Below are 21,355 nucleotides of genomic sequence, written 5' to 3' on the forward strand. Positions count from 1 at the left end.
TCATGTGCTGCTGCCAGTGATGACAAATGTCTGCAGACCCAGAGGCTGCACTCACAAGGCTGCACCGTTCTGTTACGGCCACACATTTAGAGCATTTTTTAAAGACAGCTACCACAATAGATGATCGCTAAAGTGCACAATTTACTATTTAAATGCACAACTTACAGGATGATTTCATTCAAAGGGAACTTAGAATTTAAAAGGTTTATTCAAGGAGCATTCCACCTTTACTTTGCCCCCAGTAAGTTTGTCCACAGAACTACACTGAGTATTCCACACAAAGTACTACTTCATATCCTACCTAAGATTTTAAAGGTTTAATTCACCCAAATATATAAAATCATAACTTGGTTGCTAAGACTTGCATTTGGACAAATTGTGTAATTGTCAGATAATATAATAACAGAATCATCTGTAATGGCCTTTGTGGTGTCTAGATCTCAAACAGGACAGTCTCAAAGGTTGGAAAGAGGCAATACACATGGACAACTCTGGAGGCAGACATATATTTATTTTATACAACAACATTAAATAAAAACAAAAGCTAAACACACAAAGGTAAATTAGCTCTATGACTCCCACAGCGAAATCTCACATCTCACGACCTACTGGTACAGCCGGGCATCGAGGCTTCAGACGTCATCATTTTTGGCTCCTCCCCTAAATGATCGATAAGGGCTTGGTGGAAATAATAATGACAATAACTATTGAAGAGCATGTTTCTTATTTGCCATGTTTGTCTGTAACCCTATATACTCTTCACTTATATCCTGTGTTATGAAACATTTAAACAGTGCTGCTACATTCATGAGATGTGCTCTCTAAATACAGACTGATATAATTTTCACATGGGGCTGGTGCAAATACAGATTATATTATGGATTTTGGCAAAGTATGTCATGGTGTTAATTGGTAAAGAGGTTGGTAAAGAGGGTGTGCTTGAAAACAGATCAGTGGGTGTGCTTGTGTAACTGGATATGATTTTTTATTCAGAAATAACAATTTATCAACAGTTGTCGGGCTCGAGGGGTTTCTTCTTTTACTGAAAAAAAGCCTGTTCACACAGCACAGATGAGCCTGGTATCACACAGCATACACTGGACCTGTGAAACAATCACTTACCAAAGTCAATCATAATTTGAGTGCATTCAAGTAATTTTCCATTCCATTGAAATTGGGCATTGGCTCCTACAGGCAACAACAATAGTGTAATTATATTTTCTACAGCAGCATCATTGTACATGAGGGCTTGCCCTGAGTTTTACAATGTAAATACAGGTGAAATAAAAATAACACTCGTGGTTGCCTTGTTATCCGGCAGCAAATGGAAATTATGCCATGCACAGACCTTTTCCTGATTGGCTCCTGCTGCAGCTCTATCTATCTATCTATCTATCTATCTATCTATCTATCTATCTATCTATCTCTATATCTCCATATCTCTATATCTCTATCTCTATCTATATATATATACACTACTAACTGTCAACGACAGCAACAAAACCACCTATTCTGCGGAAAATCATTCAAATGAACGACACTAAGGGATCTCCTATCCCGGAACACACTCGATCCCGCCCAGTGAGTCGCATAACAAACTGAACCAATCAGGCGATTCGAAGCAGTTGCGTGCTTCAAACGTCACTGAAGTAATTCAAACGTCACCGCGTCACGTGACCAAACCACGCGTCAGCACAGTGGCTCGATACGTTTGCTTCATGAGCTCCCGCGCATGTGTCGAAGACTCGGGTATCAGAGGACCATCGCTAGCTGCAACTTTATTAACATCATTAAACCTGCAAAACCATCAGTATTAAACATTCACACTGAAGGTTGTTGCTGCTTAATGTAGTAACAGACAGGGATCATTTCATGCTTCTATCATCTGATGAAGGATTAATATGCAGGCTGGAGATAATGATCATCATCTCTGAGCTGGGCTGACAAAATCTGGCTATGACTAAATTAAACACATCAGCAAACAAGCTAAGCTGGTTTTACAGCAGCTGTCACTACATAAAAGTGGTCGTTTTCACAGCTTTAATGACGAGTTCAAACACTGTTTGTTTCTCAGTTTAGCATGTTAACAACAGCAGAATGAAACAGCAGAAATGTTTACAACGTTAAACAAATAAAACGTTTCGTAAAGTTACTAATATAACTAACAAAACGAGTACTGGTGGTGACAGTCCTATGTGTCAGGGGATCAATGTGGCTGCTTCATTTAGTACCACGCAGCTCTCCTAGAACAGCCTCCTTCTCAGAGAAGAAGCCTTGTGTAGTAAATGGAGGGGGATGGCGCACACGATTCTACTGCTGCTGCTGCTGTTTCACCAGGTTAGAGAAATAAAAGGTACGTAACTGTGGTTTTATGTTTTTCTCACCGGTGCTCAGCTTCCTGTTGCGATTGTGGTTAGCAACAAACACCGTACTATGGAAAACGGTTTCAAAACGCAGCATGCACCGATGGATTCCGTTTAGCAGAGGGGCCGCTGCAGCCTCATTTTATCGTCGCATAGCCCGCAGAGCTTCGACTTCGTAGCTGTTTTCATTTTTTGAGTTGACGAAAAGGTCTGCCAAATGATTCAGATGCTAAGACGGTAAGATTCTAATGACGGAGATCCAAAAAAATGATAAATTATTCAAACGTGATTAATGGCTGGAGGCTTGATTCGATGGAAAACAATGACATCACTACTGTTATTCACTTATGAATGTTTAAAACAGGCATTGAACCAAATTACTGTTCAGAGAAATAAGACTGGCAGTGTGAATTTACCAAGAAAGACCCCATAGTGTTATTTATAACGTGAGTAATTTTAACATTACAGTTAAAACCCTACAAAATGACACAAAATACATATTTGATTATTCTGATTGTGATTCTATTCATAGTGGCCATTGGGATGGTTGTGCATCCAAAAAAGAAAACAATGTTCAAATGTCCCAAAAAAAAAAAAAAAAAGCTGTTATTTATTGTAACATAAAATTTCTGTCAGTCTAGGGTGTTTTTTTTAGCTGTGAATGCGGAACTAGAAGGAGTCGGTATAAAGATGAACTAATAGGTCAACTTTTTCTAAATTATTATCACTATTAATGCTGCCTGCATACTGATGCATAAAAGTTAGTAATCTAATTTTATAGTGTACTTTTCCCAATCTGACTACATTTTGCATGTGATACTTCTCATGAGGAGGATTTTTTCTTGTCTTTTTTACATTGCTGTATTAGAATGATTGCTTATAAGTCAAGTATCTGAGAATGTTTTACACCTCTGGGTTAGGGTTAGCATTTGTCATCAGACCACGTTTAAACTGGCTATCAATGAATAAACTTTCCAACACCACCCTCAAAGATGACAATAGACAATCAGCAACAACATTAAAGGTACAGTTTGCAGGTTGTGGAGGATCTTTAGGCAGAAATGTGTTCTTTAGTGTATAAGAATCATTGTATTTGTTACTTTAGATTTAGTCCTTTATGCCTACAGAGGGAGTCCACCATTTTCTACTGCCGTGTTTCTACACTGGCCTTGAATGGACAAATCAAACACTGACTCTAGAGGACCTTTTGCATTGTTATAGGACACACACTTGAAGGAAACTATGAGATAAACAGTATTTAATTTGTTGTAATCTCCAACCTCAGCACAGCTGCCTATCATTTTGAAGGTCTCCCTCGTATTGCCAAAATAACTGTCCTCTGAAAGTTGTCCTGTTGTCAGACACCGAAACATTAGCAGCAGATCTTCTAAATCCTCTGGGTTGGGAGATGAGTCATTCATTGACTGGAGCTGTTTTTCCAGCACATCCAACAGACGCTCGATAACTCTGATATCTGCGGAATTTGGAGGCCAAGTCAAACCTGGAACTCTCTGTTGTTCCCAGAACACTGTTCCTTTCATCAGTGTGTGAGTACACATTGTTATCATATGATGAAAGAATAACATTGCCACAAAGGGGTGTGCATGGCCTGCAGCAATGTTTACATGGTTGTACACGTCAACATAACATCCACATAATGCCAGGACTCAAAGTTTCCATTGCACAGAGCACCATGCTGTCTCCACTAGCTTGTCATTACACATGGTGTTAATTAAACTGAATGTTGAATACGAAACCTACATCTGAGCTGTTTGTACACAAAAGACTGATATTTAAAAGCATATTTACAAAGTCTGTGGGGTTTTTTAGGTTTTCCTTCCTGACTGCAGCAGCTGTGTTGCTTTTAGCTTGTGTTACCTTCTAAGCTCCTCATTTTGGTTCAGGGTTATAATTTCTTCTTTTTGTGGTGCACAGTTAGTTTTCGGCCTCCTGAACGATATGAGAGTCAGTCTGGTTCGGGCTTTGGATTATGTTTACATGTTAATTTTTTACTTGTTCTCAGGCAGTTTAACATCACCGGTGCTGCAGCTGAAGCAATAAAACTGTCTCATATGGCAGAAAAACACATCTAAATGACACAATCATTGATCACAATATACAGCTGTAATGATAGTCAGATCTACTGACGTAATTTGGTAGTGATACTCATACACCTGTTGGCATTCACATAGTTTGCAGCACTTTGCAAATGTCACTGCTTTAGCTGCTGCAGCTGTGTAACTTCAAGTCTGTATTGTTTGTTCAAGATCTTTGGATTTCTCTATTATAGTTTGACCTTCTTTTGTAAAATATTCCAGTGTGGTGCCAGTAGGCCTGTCCATGTTTGCTATGGGTCATCTGTTGCGGATTCCGCTCACATCTAGAAAACTTTGTTCAGAGACTTTTGGTTGACTTACCAAAGCTCATAACCAGCTTTGTAGAACGCTTATCCTCACTGCAGTGGTTAGTTTAGGTAAAGCCAGATAGCTAAAATATACCTAGATAAGTCAAACTAGCTACGTAGTACAGGCACCAGGCAACACTGCTCTATTGTCCAGTTCTGACTCTCACATGCCCTTTTTTGGCACTTTTAGCAGTAGACAAGGTCAGAATAAGCACTCTGACTGACTGAGCTGACATGCAAGGTGCTCACCTACCACTGGGAGTAACTTGGAGTTCAGTGTCTTGCTGAAGGGCACTTCAGCACATGGAGGTGTCGGGGGTCAAACCACCAACGCTTTGACAAGTGGATAACCTGTTAAACTGTCTGAGCCGTGGCCGCTCACAAAGTGTTCAGTAACTTGTGTTACAGAACTGTAAAAATACCTCTTCTGAGGGGTCCCACTGAAGAGGTACTTGTTTATGACAGTTACATTGCAAGAAAATTTTGATTTATATCTAATTTTAATTCTAATTGGCACTTAACTGCTTATTTTCTTGCTTACCGCTATATGATATATGTCAGTATCTGGGTTATGGATGGAAGATGAAGCTTCCCAGTGTTCCAGAGTAAATAAAACCTCAAGGCAATGTATTAAACGAACTACTTTACATCGCACCACACTCACAAGAACTTGTGACTTGGATCATCACATGTGACTGAATTCAAATAGCAGAAGAAAATGTTTACATCTAATTGCTAAAATGTTGAAAAATGTCCCCTTAAATGCCAGTTCAAACCTAGCAGGAGGTGATGTGGTAAATAAAGACCGATGTTTTTATTCTCCAGAGACACTTTTTTTTTAACCTTAAATTGCGAACGGCTGCTGTAGTAAGGGTGTGGTTGCTGCTGTGGCAGTAGCATAGAAACGGTCCCAGTAAATCCAATTAGAGTAGTCCAACCATGACTTTTGGAAATTTTACCTGAATAGTCATGCCAGTTATGTCATAAATTCCTATATCAGGAATGCATGCTTTATCTGAAATACAAAGTGAACTGAGCTTATTGCGTAACATCAGTAGGTGTCCATTTATTATTAGGGTAGATGCGTTTATAATTTGGGTGATTTCTTGGATTGTTGTTTAGTAATGACACCGATAATGAGATGAGATGCTTCAGGAATTGGCAAATTCAACTGAGTGGGTGATTATCTTTAATCAATCTTATCATACGTCGGCTTTTTCATCATTTTTACTTCACCGCAGAGCAGCAAGTTTAATGTTGGGGAAAAGCTAAATCCTGGTAAATCTGAGAAAGCTGACCCAGACCACCCAGAAACAGTTTATGGTCTAGACACACCTTCTACCAAAGACGGTCTTGTTTTTCTTTTGCTGCCAGGAAAAAGTTGGTTGCTGCCACTTTTCTCCCTGTGCTTGATTACAGCGACCTTTTATACATGAATGCCTCAGTGAATTGTTTGCAATCTCTGGATTCTGTGTATGATGGTGCCTTAAAGTTCATCATGGGTTGCAGAGCCTCATTCACCGCTGCACCTTATATGATTGAGTTGAATGTCCCTCTTTGACGACGCGCCGTCTTATCCACTGGTAAACTTTAATTTATAAAGCAATCCTAAGTCTACTTCCACGTTGTTTATGTGACTACATTTCCAGAACTCACAGCAACTGCTGCTTTCGTTCCAATGATTTATACTTGTTAAACATGCCAAAGATGCATTCTGAATTAGGAAAACACTGTTTTAAGTATTCTGCACCTGCTGCCTGGAACTTACTGCAGAAGACACTGAATCTGAAGGATCTCATCACTATTGGAATTTTTGAAAACCGTATCTTGCAGCAGCTACTTAATTCTTAATCCTGTGCTTTAATCTAGCATGCATTTTATTTATTTTGTTGAGTGAGTTAGTGTTGTCTGTTTTTAATTGTTGCGCTTTCAGTGTTTCTCCGGCTGCTGTCTTGGCCAGGCTTCCCTTGAAAAAGAGGTCATTGTATCTCAACGGGACCGACCTGGTTAAATAAAGGCTAAATAAACATTTTTTTTAAAAAAAGAAGTTATTTCTAATTAGGCAAGAAGACAGTCCGCACAGCAATGTGGTTGCCTGATTCTCTGATTAGATTCTCTTGTAATTTGATGTTGGATTCATGATCTGAAAGCCTGATAAAATTTCCTTCACTTTACAGCACTCCAGGTGATTGGTGGGAACACAACTGTGGTTCAAGATGGAAAAGCTGTTCTACCCTGCATACTTATTGAAACTCAGGAGTCCCTCACTCAGATTTCATGGCAGAGGAAGACCAGAGAAAAACCTCGGAACAACAACTTCTATACTATCCTACCCACAACTGGACCACAGTTTTTCAATGGAGAGGACAAAAGATTTACATTCATTGGGGATTTCAAAGGCAACAATGGAACTCTTCTTTTATCCAACGTGACCTTGATGGATGAAGGGATCTACACGTGCATCTTCACGTTGTTCCCCAGTGGCAGTCACAAGACGGAGATACCTCTAAACGTGCTTGGTACAGTGTGAATTTGTATTTAAGGTGCTCTGGATGTTTATGTGTGTAAGAGCAAAGTAGAGAAAGTTGCTTTTACCTTCTTGCATGCATGTTGACTCTTTTTGTGCACGGTGACTCTCCTAGTGCCTCCAGTGACCAGTCTGGAGTCTAATACTCCCACTGTGGGTGATGACGAGGTGTCCTTTGCTACCTGCACTGCTGCTGTCTCCAGGCCTCCTGCAGAAGTGAAGTGGATCACTGGTACTCTTGGAGAAAAAGTACGTGTGACAACCAGCCCCACCCAGTATGCCAACGGTACGACTACCACCGTCAGCTCACTGGTCGGTGTGCCTACCATAGAAATCAACAATCAATCAGTCCCGTGTGTCGTCACCAGTGCAGCCCTGTCGGAAGAAAAAACTCTGCCCTTCACCATCCAGGTCCACTGTAGGTATACAGATACTTCCATGCATCAGTGACTCGTATTTTTGTATTGTTTGTGTTCATTTCATAATTGGCAATTTCAGACTTTGACACTAGCTTAATTAATTATATTAATTATTACAAAGGGTAAACACTCAAACACAACCAGGACTACAATCAGCAGCAATTTATGGAGTTGCTCTTAAAAGCTTACATGTATTGCTTAACCATGAGACAAATACATGAACCATTTTATAAGATCATCTTGTAAAAAAAAAAAAAAAAAAAAAAAGACTACTGGCTGTGCACAGACTCTAAACCATACATTTATTCACATAAAAGGAAATTTAAATAGTGCTGATTCTTGCACTCGTGTTACCATGAAGTAATTTTTTAAGTTGCCTTGTATGTAATTTTTTCAAACTTGGACAATTAAATTCAGCTGTTTTTTGTTTATTTGTTTTTGAAAAAATGTTTACACATTTCACACTATCCTTTCAGCTTATTGTCATTATAGTGATCTAACAAGAAACTAGACTTTACCTCCTCTTTGCTCTGTTTAAAGGCTTTAGAAAGTAGTCTAACAGCAGTTTTTAGCCAATCACAGGCCTTTACACAGAGCAGGTGAGAGTATAAATTGCAACAACGTCTGGTGAAAGCAGCATGTGGTGGCATAATGGAATTGCAAAAAGAGGACTGTATATTTTCCAGTTCTGACATTTTATTTTATTTTTGGCCTTTTTTAAATTCCATCCTACTGCAGTTTTAACAGTGTATGTTTTGTGTTGTTTGCTCTTGACCCAACAGCTGTAGTTGAGGATTTCTTTTCTCTGTAAGACTGTGGCTTAATGATATTGCTGGCATCACTGTTGTTGCAGCTCTAACCCCATGAAGGCAAGGATCAGGTGACAAAAATGAGGAAACTGGGGCAAATGATGTCACATGAGTGCAATGCTTTCTTACTTCACTGCTAAAGACCTTATCCTGTGATGCAACTAAGTATTCCCACAGGGCTTTGAAAGTAGGTGGAAGTTCTGTTTTTCCTGTCCAGATTCATATATGCAGCTTCATATGTGGACACTGCTATAGGACACTCGGACAGATTTAACCATTTATTTTGGAATGACTTGCATTTATGTTGGGCGGTGACTCTGCTCGAGTGATGCTCTGGAACAATCTGAGCAAGCATGACACAAGAAACTCCCTGAGATCACAAACACCCACACCTGCGCTTCTGAAGGTAGCAGATGAGCAGAGCCACCTTGAAATGAAATGGAATTTAATAAAATTAGTCTTTTTGTAGCGACAAGCGTGTTGCATTTCCTTTGAATTCATGCAAGCAGCATGACCTGCTCATCTGAATGCACAGAATCAGCAGTGTGCTAAACACAAACAGATATACGTCTGGCAAGACATTATTATAGAACCTTGATACGAAGGAATTGGAAATATACTATAATTGGAGAATGAACACGGGAACTGACACAAAACCGTGCCCCAATTCTGTGTAGTTATGGCATGACTTGATGGCATTCAGGTGAAAAATATGTTCATGCGCTGTGGAGTTTGAGCAGAAAGAGTAGGTTGTGAAGCTAGGGGAGAGACCACAGCGTTGGTATGGGATGTTGAGGCGAGCAAACCAAGGCCTAGACTAGGCCTTCCCAGAGTCCTTGTTGAATAGAGGCTTATCTCTTTTTGGCTGGCATTGGTTTACCATTCCAGCCACTGAAGATAGAAGGGAGGGTACAGAAAGCACGAGTGTTGGCAGTGAAGGTCGGAGCACCTTTTATAATAATGTTAATCAGCTTTGAAAACCGAAGGCCAATGGATTGTTTATGCTTACTTTAAGAGAAGACCAATATAGTGAGGTCATACAAGAAATAGAACGTCTCAATGCGTGAAATGAACTTTCCACATCTAAGAAACAGCCCAAGCTTCAAAAAGGACTGTTCCAACAGAGTATCTATATGTGGACTAAGTGAGAATTGACTTTGAACCAACACAGTGCAAGAGTAAGATGTTTGTTGTTGCCTTCTGGGTGACCCTCTTTATCCACTGAAGAGGAGACAGATGTGACAATATCCTTTCTTATGGTCTAAATGTCTTAAATGAATGTGGAATTCACAAATGAAGTTGTAAGACTGAAGAAGGGGATGAGCTGAACAAACAGAGAACCAGACGATGTTTGCACTCGATTTGTTTGGTCAAATGATAGCAAGGAAGACTGCGTTTGTGGCACAGATGTGACTGAGGAGCGCTGTCAATAAGGTTGGCTGATGCTTTGTAGTCAACAACATGGCAATTGTTTCCTCTGCCATTAATCTTCCTGCAGGAAGGAGAATAGATCCTTACAGATGGGTAGGCTGGAAGCTAGTGGGCAAAGATGAGAGCTCCTTTGCCCCTACGTCTGCAAAACATTAGTTATTAAAGAAGACCCCTATTACCTGCTAAAGCAGTAGCGTCAGATAAGAACTTTTTATTGAGCAATGACTCTACTGTGTCATTGTAACAGAAGGTCATGCCATTCCACTGCAAGTAGACCCACTGAATTGATCCAAATAGATCTAACATATCTTGGAGCACATACTTTGTACTTTGGAGCGGATATTTGTGCTGGTGGACAGTCCAGATGGGCGGGGCTGGGACGTCCAACATTTCCTGGTGTGGTTTTGAAGTTATGAAACTGAAGTAGCCGAAACAAATCAAAAATTCTTGGTTACTTATGCAACTTGGACATTGGACTTGACTGTTGAGAGGCTCTTAATTGATTCTAAACAGCACCAATGATTTGGGGATCTGTAGAGGCAGTGATACAGCGATGCGGTGACCGTAGAGCAGCAAAGTGAATGAATGCTGCCTCAGTTAAAGGAATGTTTAATGGATGGACTTACGAGTCAACAATTGGATACAGAACGTCATTGTGACTAGCTGACTCTGTGTCTGAGCTAACATAAAGCTCCATTTGTACCGATGCGTAATTACACTGGCATGTTGTGGTTGAGTTTTGTTGTGGAAATACTGCAAAAACTCACTGTTGTGAATTTTGTGATGATTTCCTGTGACTGGAGCAAAATGCATAGTCTCACTACATCTTATCGTCGAGTTTGTCTCTCATACCCATCCCAGGATTAAGACCACGGTGAGGGTCAGTCTTTCTGGGTTTCGCTTGGCCACTTCTATAGAGGTCTGTCAGCTAATAAAATATACTCTCTTTTCACAGGGGTGTCCAGTAGTTCCTCCTCACTGCCACTGCATTCTCCGGTTCTCCAAATGAGAGAGAAGTCAAGCTTGACCTCCATCGAGGTCAAGCTGCCCGCTGACACAAACTAAAATTGGACGAGATATAAAACCTTCACAAGAAACAGCACATTTATTTTATCAAGAAATGCAGTTTCACAGAGGAGGAAATGACGGCTAATTCTGTGAAGTGACAGTTTGCTTTGTCACTTTACACAGAAACACTATCAGAAATTTTATCAGCGTCTGTCAGTTGTTCAATAAGTCTTGTTGGTCAGATGCAATATTTTTGCGGTGTGGAGGGGAGGAGACACCTCAGAGTCAACCCAGAATTAAACAGACTTAGCTTGTAATCATTTTTCTAAAACACACCCAAATTCTTTCGACAGAAAAAAACCCTCAGCAGCCCTCACCAAACTGCTCAGCTGTGACACTGTCTGAAAAATAAGTAAATACTTGACAACAACAGTTTCAGTTGCAAAGTGCCTCAGCATGGAAGTTCATTCTGGATCTCCTTGCATTCAACTGTCATAAATGAGCTTTATTCACTGTCATTATAGTGTAACATAATACATGCAATTCAAGTAACTGATGTGACCATCTTCCACTCAGACTATTTCAACAGGATGAACCCGTGAGATTGCCCTGCCCTGCAGTAAGAGTCTGGGCTGTTGAGAAAGTAATGGTGGGAGGAGTGTTTTCTTGGTACACTTTGAGTCTCTTCATTCCATCCACTTATAATCTGAAGGCTATGGTTTTTGCTGAATACTGTTTGTGGCCGCATGATTCCTCATATGGACATAGTTTGCCTTCTTCTAATGGCTCTGTCCACCATGATAATGTACAAAGTCGCAAAGAAAAAGTCGTCTCAAGCTTCATTCACAAACACGACAATGAGTTCTGTGCCTGTGTGACCTCCGAAACCATCGGATTTCATGACTACAGAGGTGAATACTTTTGGACCCTGGTACAGCTGGAGATGTGCAGCTGAATCTCACATTTGCTCCCAAAATCTTGAGGAACCTGTGAATCCTACGCAGTACAGTAATCCAGTAGAAAGCATACTCGTGGTCGTTCAGGATGTTTGGTTTCTGGTGGAATTTCCCTGCAAGCCCACACTTTATTTTTGTGTCAGGCCTGCTGTGGATGAATTACAGCTGCAGTTTCTGCTTTTTATTTTAAGGGGTTGACCCTGATTTACTATATTTGTGTTCCTGAGAAACTGTTTTTTGTTTTTTTTCTTACTGTTTTTTTGCTAGTTTCAATCAACAACAATTTGAAGGATGACTCTCACCACGAATGAATCAAAACGTGTTTTTTTAGAAGCACTCAAACATGTTATTCTGATAGCAACAGTGTTGGTTTGATGTAAGTGGAACAAAGGATACAACTGAATAAAAAACAGTTTGATCAAAATCAAAATTGAATCAAAAGTAAACTTGAAACTAATTGAGGTGAGGTGCTGCTCAATCTCTCAGTCATATTTAGTTTTATTTTGCCACCATTAAGTCACGGACTTAAGTCCCATCATGACATCATCAACTTTCACCAAGGCGATGTCACCTGAAGGCTGTGACGTCATCAACTTTTGATGCTTTTGAAAGGTCCCACTCGTAGTGGCCGCAAAAAAACTCTTCGAGAGATGCAGAAACTGGGAAAAGCCATCTTAATAATTTAACATCTCTAACATCCATTTAAATTTCCAAGAGTCCCCCCTATCGTAGAGGTTTTACTGTTGCAAACTTAAATTATAGTTTCCTGTAGTCAGGTCTGTTGATTCCTGCGATCAGCTTGTGTCAGGAAGCACAGAGACACAAACTTTATTCATGTATTTTATTTTATTTTTTGTTACTGTGTGTTTATGTGATGGCTAGTATAGTCATGATTAAGTGAGTTAAAGAAATAACACAGTCCCCTTTTACCTTTCTCTTTTGCAGTTCCCCCCGTGGAAGTGAACATCGTTAAAACATCACCAAACACATTTGAATGCGAGGCTAAAGCAAACCCTCCAGCAAATTTTACCTGGAGAAGGTACAGTAATTTGAATTTCAGTTGACACACCAAACAACAGGTTTTTTTTGTTTTGTATTGCTTTGTGTTGCTTTGCATAGTGATCACAGAGTTGTGCCAATAGTCAAATGAAGTCAACGGACAGTTACGTGGTTTGAATTGCGTGTGCTGAAATGTAATGGAATGTGTATTTTAGTTGGAATTTTTAAGTACCGAGTCCTACGCATCCCACAGAAAAAAGAGTTTAAATGGTGCTGAAAGTGAATTTTGAGAAGTGAACGTCAGAACACAATGTCAAATTAAAGTCACAAGTGTGATAACTTGGCAAATGATCAACACACTGTTGTACCAAAGTAAAGAAGTCAGCAATTAAACTTCAGCTTATTAGGGACAGGCCTTGAATAAGCCTCCCCACTAAAATATGAATGGAATCAACTTGCCTTTTGTCAAATGTAAGGTAAATGTATAAGTCATGTCTTCAAACCACTTGAGAGCTTGAAAACATGAATATTTCTTTGAATGACTGTACAGTCAAAATCCACTGCCTCATGAAATCGCTATTTGCTTTTCACTTCTTAACATTTTCTATTTGTTTTGTTCGTTGCTAAACAAAAAGAGTAAAGGAACACATAGAAGGTAAGAAAGTACTGCATTTACTTTTATTACAAAGTAAGCGACTGTTGTTGCTGCAGTTTTGGCATCTTGTAAAGTATACACAGCTGAATTATGAGGTGTTATGTATTCAGAATAGGTTCATTCAAAGCACAGGAGCCAAATGTCTCCATGAAAGGGACAAAGATAAGTAGTTAAGCATACTTCCCAACATTTATTATTTGAGAGTTCAAACCCTGGAGATATGCTTTTTTGTATTTAGAACCACACCCACATGATGGAATATTGTTGGTGGGTTTTTCTAATAATAAACACAATAAAGGGCAGTATTGAATTCAGCTGTTAATGTATGAATAGAAGAGAGAAAAAAGGAAGTAAGGAAGTTTGCTGTAATGTTTTTTTTAGCATCACTGAATGAAGTCAGCTTCATATCTCGTGGAAACCTCTGTGTTTTCTTAGGTTTAGTAGGTTTTCCTCAGTTGGTTTTACATTGTCACATTTGGATTAGTTGTTCACATTTACTGGTTTTAGTAGTTGAACTCGGGACTTGGTTGTTCTCGTTTCTGTGTTTTTCTATCTATGGTTGGATGGTCAGATAACCAGACCATGAAACAGTGTAGTCAGAGATTTAAAAAAAAAAAAAATGCAAACTACTTCTGCTGCAGCTGTGATATCAATAGACTATAGACAGTAACTTGGCTGACACTGACGTTTAAAGGTCAGATATAGAAATATAGAGGCTGCTGATGTTAGCTGTGTCCTGCTACAACAGCTAACATTAATTAGCAGCACATAAAGTCATGTGAAAAAATATGTACTTCCCATGGAAACAGTTGACTTTTTGGATAAATTTACACAAGTTTCCTGACAGAAAAGTACAGTTTTCAAATCCTATCATTATCATTTTAATCAGACTCAACTCTGTGCTTTGACTGGGCTTTTTCCATATCCATCCACCTTTCATTGGTGGATTTGCTAATGTATTTAATGTCATTACCGTGTTGACAGATTCACATGGCCTTACATTATATTCACTCTTTGACAGGATGCAGATTAATAGAGATAATGACAACAAGCTGCTGAGTCACAGAGGCAACAAAGTATAACATTTCTACCGCCGTGCATCACCGTTTTAATTTTTTAATATTTAAATTATGTAAATAAGTGCAAAATGTAAATAATGTGTCATTTGAGTGTCTGCAGGGACTGTTTCAAAGAAGGTTGAATTGTTGCCAATTCAAATATGTTGAAAAAGTCAGTAATTTCCATGGAATGGCCTTATTTTTTTCACATGACTGTACTTTTCCATTTCTGTGATCAGAGTCACACTCGGCTTTATGCAGGTCACGCTTTGTTACCAGAAATAATAGGCTCAACCATCAGTACTTCCAGTTTTTCCATTTTTCCGTTGCTGCTGATGAATGTTTACCCACCAACTCAATATTACTGTAGGGTTTTTTTTTATATGAAGTTGCTACCAATCATGAAATGCTAAAATGTTGACATGACACTGAGCTTGCATGAACTGGGAAGCAGCAAGTCAATAATTAAAGGCCTAAATCATCTCCAAAGACAGTTGCCTTTGAAACCCAGATTAATTGTTGTTTACACAATGTCTTGTCGAGACTGGCCCATATGTTGCAGCAATAAACATGATAGTCAATCCTGCCTTTAATGCGACTTTTTTTTTTTTTTTTTTTTTTTTTTTTTTTTAACAATCTAAGTGTGGCTACCAAAAACCTGTTTCACATAAGACAAGAGGGGAAACTATAGATGCTTCCCCCTTTTAGTGACTCATCTCTAACCAACGAGTCGTGTAACAAAAATTCAGTGACTTTTTTTTTTTTTGCTAGACTGGACTGGACTGCAGGGAGTGTTGACATAGTGCAGATGGAGGAAACAAATTGAAAATCTAAGTAGTTAAATATGTATTGTATGTAAAGCCACCGTTTGACAGTATTGCGGGTATTTGGATAAATGCTTTACTTGTAGAGTCCAGTTTTTTAATTAATTTATTTCATTTTGTTTTTTTAATAATTAAAAGTTTTCTTTTCTTTTTTATGTTTTATGGCTTTATTATCATACAGTACAACCAGCGTGTGGAATCAAATGCACGACTCCAAGCTTATCGTACAAAAAGCACAATAATCAGGCAACTGTATCCATAGCACAAAAAACGCAGAGCTAACACTGGGAAGATCAAGTAACACGCTTTGATGTCGTCCAGACACCTCAAGACAGATTCGCAGAGAACATTAGGAGAGGGTTGAGTGTATTTACCCTAGGGCAGGTAAGATGATCACACAGATGGAGCACATCAGCGTGGGCTGGTGATCACACAGGTGGAAACGCAAATGAAGCCTGGGGAGCATCAGATTATGTAAAACGAGACAAAGGGTGAGTATGCACACAAAACAGAACCTAGCGACATAAAACAGGAATTAATTAAAACATGACCTATGAGCGGAACCTGGACATGACAATTATACCTTTGTTCTACTGCAGAAAAGACATTTTGAGTTCTCCAAATTTGTAACCATGGTTGTGCTGTTTCCATAGTGGTGCAGGACTTAATATTGCTGTGAAAAATTATCCCACAAGAGCAAAAAACAAACTGCTTGGAGTTCAGAGGGTTAATAGGAAGTTGTAAAAAAGGTACTCATATTCTTTACTTTATTAGGAAATGTCTAACTCAGTGTAATGCTTACAAATAAAATGTTAAGCGGGTACATATGATATCAGAACAGTATTTATGTGTAAACATTTTATTTGGTCCAAATGGAGCAGATTTTATGCATTGTTTGGTTGAGAAAAAAAAACTATTGTGTTTTATTCGAGTTATATATTTTAAAATAAAATCTCTTATTTTTTTGTTAAAATTAATTTGTACTTCTTGCTGTCAAATACATACAGGGGCATGGAAGAGTATTCTGCTATTACAACTGCATAGAATCTGAGCTACAAAATACAGTAAATTGAAATGGACGCAAGTAACAGGACAAAATTTGTGTAAATAAACACTGTTACTTTCAACCATTGTCGCTAGCATTGATAGTGTTACTGTATTACCATCATTAAATGATTGCCATGAATTCTTCAGTCTATAAGACCCATTTCTTGTTTATTTTGATATCTGTTGAGTAACACATACAATATAAGGTTCATAAAATGCCTGCCTCCGGGAGCCTGTAGATGACATGACACCCCAGATCATCATAGACTGCAGAAACTTCACACAAGACTTCACCTTGGATGCTGCTTCTCAAGTCGTACTCCAGACTTTGAAACCTTGATTTCTAAATGAAATGCAAAATGTACTTTCATCTGAAAAGACCTCTGTGCTTGATGACACTTGATGCACTGACGCCAGCCCTAATGACAACCCTAATGAGGATTAAACAGTGTATAGATAATGGATGGATGGATGGATAGTAAACTTTAAACTGTCATTCTTCACAGACTCATGGTCAGTCGTGCCATGTGTTGGCAACAAAGAAGAATTTCACTCTCTTTGCTCTCCACCAGCAACGGAACTCCATCTGCTAATGAAGATATTGCCTTATCATGAACGGCTTTAACTGCTATATGCACCATGTGGTCTTGTGGTTGTCCGCCCAAGGGCTGTTGCCAAGATCACGAGTGAAATTTCAGACACAGCTGTTAAAGTCATTTCCCATGAGAAGTGCTTTAGGGAATTTTGAACACGTTTATGATTACACGACAACTGGGGAAACTCTTTGTGCTGATGTAGGTCAACTCATAGGAGCCTGCGGGGAAACTGGTTTCTGAGCTGTTTGTTTCAAGGTTAAGAGTCAGTTTTTAAATGAAGGAGTTTTACTGTGTGAGAAGTTGAAGGAAGATATTACACCTGTAGGATTTGTGTATTTACTGCTGCTCATTGAGACCTTTTCCTAGTCCAACATTGGAGACTGAAAACCTTAATAAAAAACAGAATAAATGGTCCAGTGTTTTGGTTCAGCTTTTATTTGCCTTCTGACATAGTTACATGACAGTAAGGATAAAATCCACATATCTGTCCATTAAAAATGAAATTACAACAACAGCCAGTTAGCTTAGCTTAGCAGAAAGACTAGAAACAGAGGGAAATTGTTAGCATGGTCAAATTACCATCCTGACACTGGACTTATTATTATGCAGATTGAAGAAATTGGATTTAAAAGGTTTTTAAGCGAGCTGTCCAGATGCTTATTGTTTTATTTTGTTGCCTTTATGCAGTATTTCAGTAATAGTTAACAGCTACCTCAAATAAAGATTTCTGAATTGAAATTCATTTGACTTTTGGTACAACTCTAGTTTGCAATGTTTTTCCGTTTTATTGTTATGCTGTAAGTTGTTTTTTTTTTAAATGTGCATTTAATGTTGATCCTTCTTCATCTCTTCCAGATCCGGCGAGTCTTTGTCTCAGTCTTCTGTCAGAGTAGATGGTGCAAAACTACACTTTTTGAGCTGGACCCCTGATCTGAATGGCCTCTATGAATGCGAAGCACGGAACCAACATGGAAAAAATAATCATAAGCTCTATATTGAGGTTGTTGTGGTAAAAGGTTTGTTCAGGTTTTGTATTTTTTGAATCTATTTTAGAATAAAATCACTGCTTGTTTTTGACCTTCCTGGCCCTCTCCAGACATGTACAACTCAGAGGGCCGACGAGGAGCACATTCCAGACCAAGGAAATTCTTGGAATGCAACTAGGAGCTAAAAGAAGTAGTTGGCTGGTCCGGTTTGCTGAAAACACAACTCAGACAAGTAAATTAATGGATATCTGCCCACCATCCACCCAATAAGCTACTGAACTCAGCTACTTAAAGCTTGGAGCATGTCACGTCTTATAAAAATTCCTGTTCGTGGTCACATTCATTTCATATGTCAATTACTTTTGTACTTCAGTGCCTGTAAGCACAAGAAAGGTTCTCAGGAAATGTTTAACAAAGGTACATAGTGATGCGTGATATAATGTGTAATGAAACTAAATGCCATGAAAGAGACAAAAAATTACAATAAATAACTGCACGTGTTGGCACACTAACCTTTATTAATAGATAACAGCAGTGATGTCAGTGTTTCTCCTGACTGTGTTCTTTTTTCTTGTGTGTTTGGTTTCGTAGGATGCTGCGTTGCTGGTTGGATCTTATTTGGTCTTTTGCTTTCCCTGATTGTAATGTGGGGCTTCTATAAATTCTATAAATCTGGGCTTTTACAAAGGTACCAATTAAAATACTTCTGCATACAGTTTAGTGTAATATACTATCAATATGTGAGCATGTATTGCACATATAATGTAAATATTTTGCTGTCTATTAATTGGTATTTCACTAAACAGAATGGTTGAATCTGTACGTGGCCATCAGTCAGTTCCCACATCTTCCAACTCACCAGCTCACGCTCTAGGACCAGTAGAAGTACAAGACTAACAAGCAGAGGTAGAGAAAATATCTGTAACTGTGAATTTATTAAAATGTGCCTTAAAATCGTTCTGTGCACTAAAGAATTAATTTATGGTCATAATATTTCTCATGCATATTATGTTGTTTGAGGTGTATTATATTTTTTGCACCAGTAATTTCAGTTTATTTATGTTGTTGGCTGGCAACAGCCATGTTTTTGGGTTGTTCATGCCATTTTTGTGGACTCAATAGATCAGAAATGCCTGAAGGGAATTTCACTATATTTTGCAAAAATGCACTCTTGGATTCAAGGGAGAACTTATTAGAACTTGGTGACCAAATGTCAGACAAGTTTTGGGCAAACTTAGGAATTCATGCATATATTATGCTAAAATTGCACACAAATGTCTAATAGAATAAAATGATGAAATAACGATGATTGTTAAGCACCATAACTCAGGAACAGAAGGGCAGAGTGTGAGCGTGTTTCACATTTGCTCAGATACTGAATTGGTGATGAATCTTGGATGCCAAACTTTGATGACTGTAAAAATCTTAAATGCTGCCACTTGAAGTTGTTGGTGAAGCATTTTAGAATCTTTAGCTTCTTTGCAGAAACATCCATATTGTCCTGTTATGTGTTACAGTGTTGTGTTCTATTAGAAGCCTTATTGGTTAAACATTTGAACACATAGGAGGAAAGTTGCTGATTTTTTTGTTTTTCTCATTGAACTTACAATCTTTACTTTGTATATTTGTACTGTGTTGCTGACATGGATGTAAACTACAGCTTGACTGGTTGATGGAAGTATACAAGCACCAGGGGGCATTTCTAGTTATATCTGCTTCTTTTGACACAACTGCCAAAGTAAACAGTAAAAGTCATCTTTTTTACTTTGTATTGTGTGTTCAATTATACAGCAGAGTTTTTAAAAATGCATTGTATTCTTAAAATGTTCATTCTGGATTGAAATGAAATCTTGTTGTAATCAAATACTTTGAATTGTCTGCCACAGGAACGCATTTGACAGATGAAAAAGCAACAGGACAGACAACAGTCAGAGTGTGGAATTCAAAGGCTTCACCACAAACGACAACCGAACAGATGGAGAACAGGTGCAGAGTCATGTGTCAGTTCACATTCCTGGTTTCAGTTGTTTTTTTTTTTTCTTGTAGTTTCCATCTTTAGCATGAAATTTCTGTCTTGCAGTTGTTGTAGGGGATCCCTGCTTGGCTGCTTGATGCAATTGTCAACAAGTACGCAAAGCAAGTATTAAACTAAATAAGTGCCAGAAAATGAATAGAGACTGCTTAACTATCAAACCAAAATGTACGACTGTTTTGACCGAAGAGGGAAGTCTTCTTAACTGACTTTTCCTATCATTTCATCTGTATAGGATGTGGCTTTACTGCCTGCTTCCTTAACATCAACAGATTTAACGGTTGTTAAATACACAGGAGACCAGGTTACTCTGATGACCCAAACACATAAGCATGAACTGTTTCATGTACATTAGCATATGCATGCAAACATGTCTGTTTTCTTGCACCCGTCGGGTCCTGAATGACGTCAAAGGGATTTTGAAGTTCATGAGTTTACAGTGTATTACGTAGAAGTTCTAAGTTTTCCATTTTCTTGGATTAACATTTCTTCCAGAGGGATCCATGGGAACAGTCAGTGTTTGACATTTGATGTGGCACTTATTATTCCTTTCAAAAGACCAACGTTGACAATATTTTCTCAGTGGTTGTGAGGACAGCTGGTTTCATTCCACGTCAGTTCACCAAATTTTAAAAAAATAATTCACGCCTGTCCATCTTTCAATTTCATACAGATGTAGATATAGATAGATATACATATACAGATAACATAGCTATGACATGATGAGTAAACATGGATATGTATGAATATGCATATATACGGGTATGACATGGAGGATAATGTACCCACACTTTTGTTATTTCAGTCAAAAACATTATCAAGGGGAAAAGACCTGTGCTGAACGTGATATTAGTACACATGAGGAGCTGTAAGAGAACAGTGTCATGTTTTGCTGATTGATCTGGGAGAGCAGTTCTGCTTCCTCTTGTATTGTGAATGCAGCAGTCTCTTGTTAAAGGAGCTGTTTAAGGTCCCCACAGTCTCATGCATGGGGTGAGAGATGTTTTCTAGGATAGATGTCAGCTTGGCTAACGTCCTCCTCTCATTCATCTCCTTGATGGAGTCCAGAGGGCAGTCCAGGACAGAGCTGATCATCCTTACTAGTTTGTTTAGTTTCCTTCTGTCCCTGTCTGTTCTTCCATATCCTGAGGAGAGTGCTGCACAGAAGGATGCAGAAGCAGAAGATGGTTTTGAATAGTGTCCTGCACACACTATAAGACCTCAGTCACCCCAGCACAGGA

At 38.7% G+C, this 21,355-nt stretch overlaps 1 protein-coding gene across 6 annotated transcripts in view; it reads left to right on the plus strand.

Annotated features, from left to right (window-relative positions):
• The first annotated feature begins 1,743 nt into the window (after window positions 1-1,743).
• Window positions 1,744-21,355, plus strand: part of si:ch211-214p13.3 (nectin-3-like protein) — a 35,728-nt gene continuing 16,116 nt past the window's right edge. The window contains exons 1-9 of one of the 6 annotated variants that reach the window (XM_055015077.1): window positions 1,745-2,353; window positions 3,806-3,910; window positions 6,945-7,286; window positions 7,410-7,712; window positions 12,863-12,956; window positions 17,952-18,112; window positions 18,674-18,770; window positions 18,889-18,988; window positions 19,969-21,355. The exon at window positions 19,969-21,355 is cut by the window's right edge and continues 6,374 nt beyond it. In XM_055015077.1, the coding sequence (XP_054871052.1) occupies window positions 7,205-7,286; window positions 7,410-7,712; window positions 12,863-12,956; window positions 17,952-18,112; window positions 18,674-18,770; window positions 18,889-18,979 (828 nt within the window). In that variant the 5' untranslated portion in view covers window positions 1,745-2,353; window positions 3,806-3,910; window positions 6,945-7,204 and the 3' untranslated portion in view covers window positions 18,980-18,988; window positions 19,969-21,355. Of the gene's footprint in view, window positions 2,354-2,456; window positions 2,601-3,805; window positions 3,911-6,944; window positions 7,287-7,409; window positions 7,713-12,862; window positions 12,957-17,951; window positions 18,113-18,192; window positions 18,601-18,673; window positions 18,771-18,888; window positions 18,989-19,968 lie in introns of those variants that run through there. The other 5 variants (XR_008603202.1, XR_008603203.1, XM_023285985.3 and 2 more) reach the window with 5 other exon arrangements.

Source organism: Amphiprion ocellaris, chromosome 11 (genome assembly GCF_022539595.1).
Source record: "Amphiprion ocellaris isolate individual 3 ecotype Okinawa chromosome 11, ASM2253959v1, whole genome shotgun sequence".
Taxonomy (NCBI): domain Eukaryota; kingdom Metazoa; phylum Chordata; class Actinopteri; family Pomacentridae; genus Amphiprion; species Amphiprion ocellaris.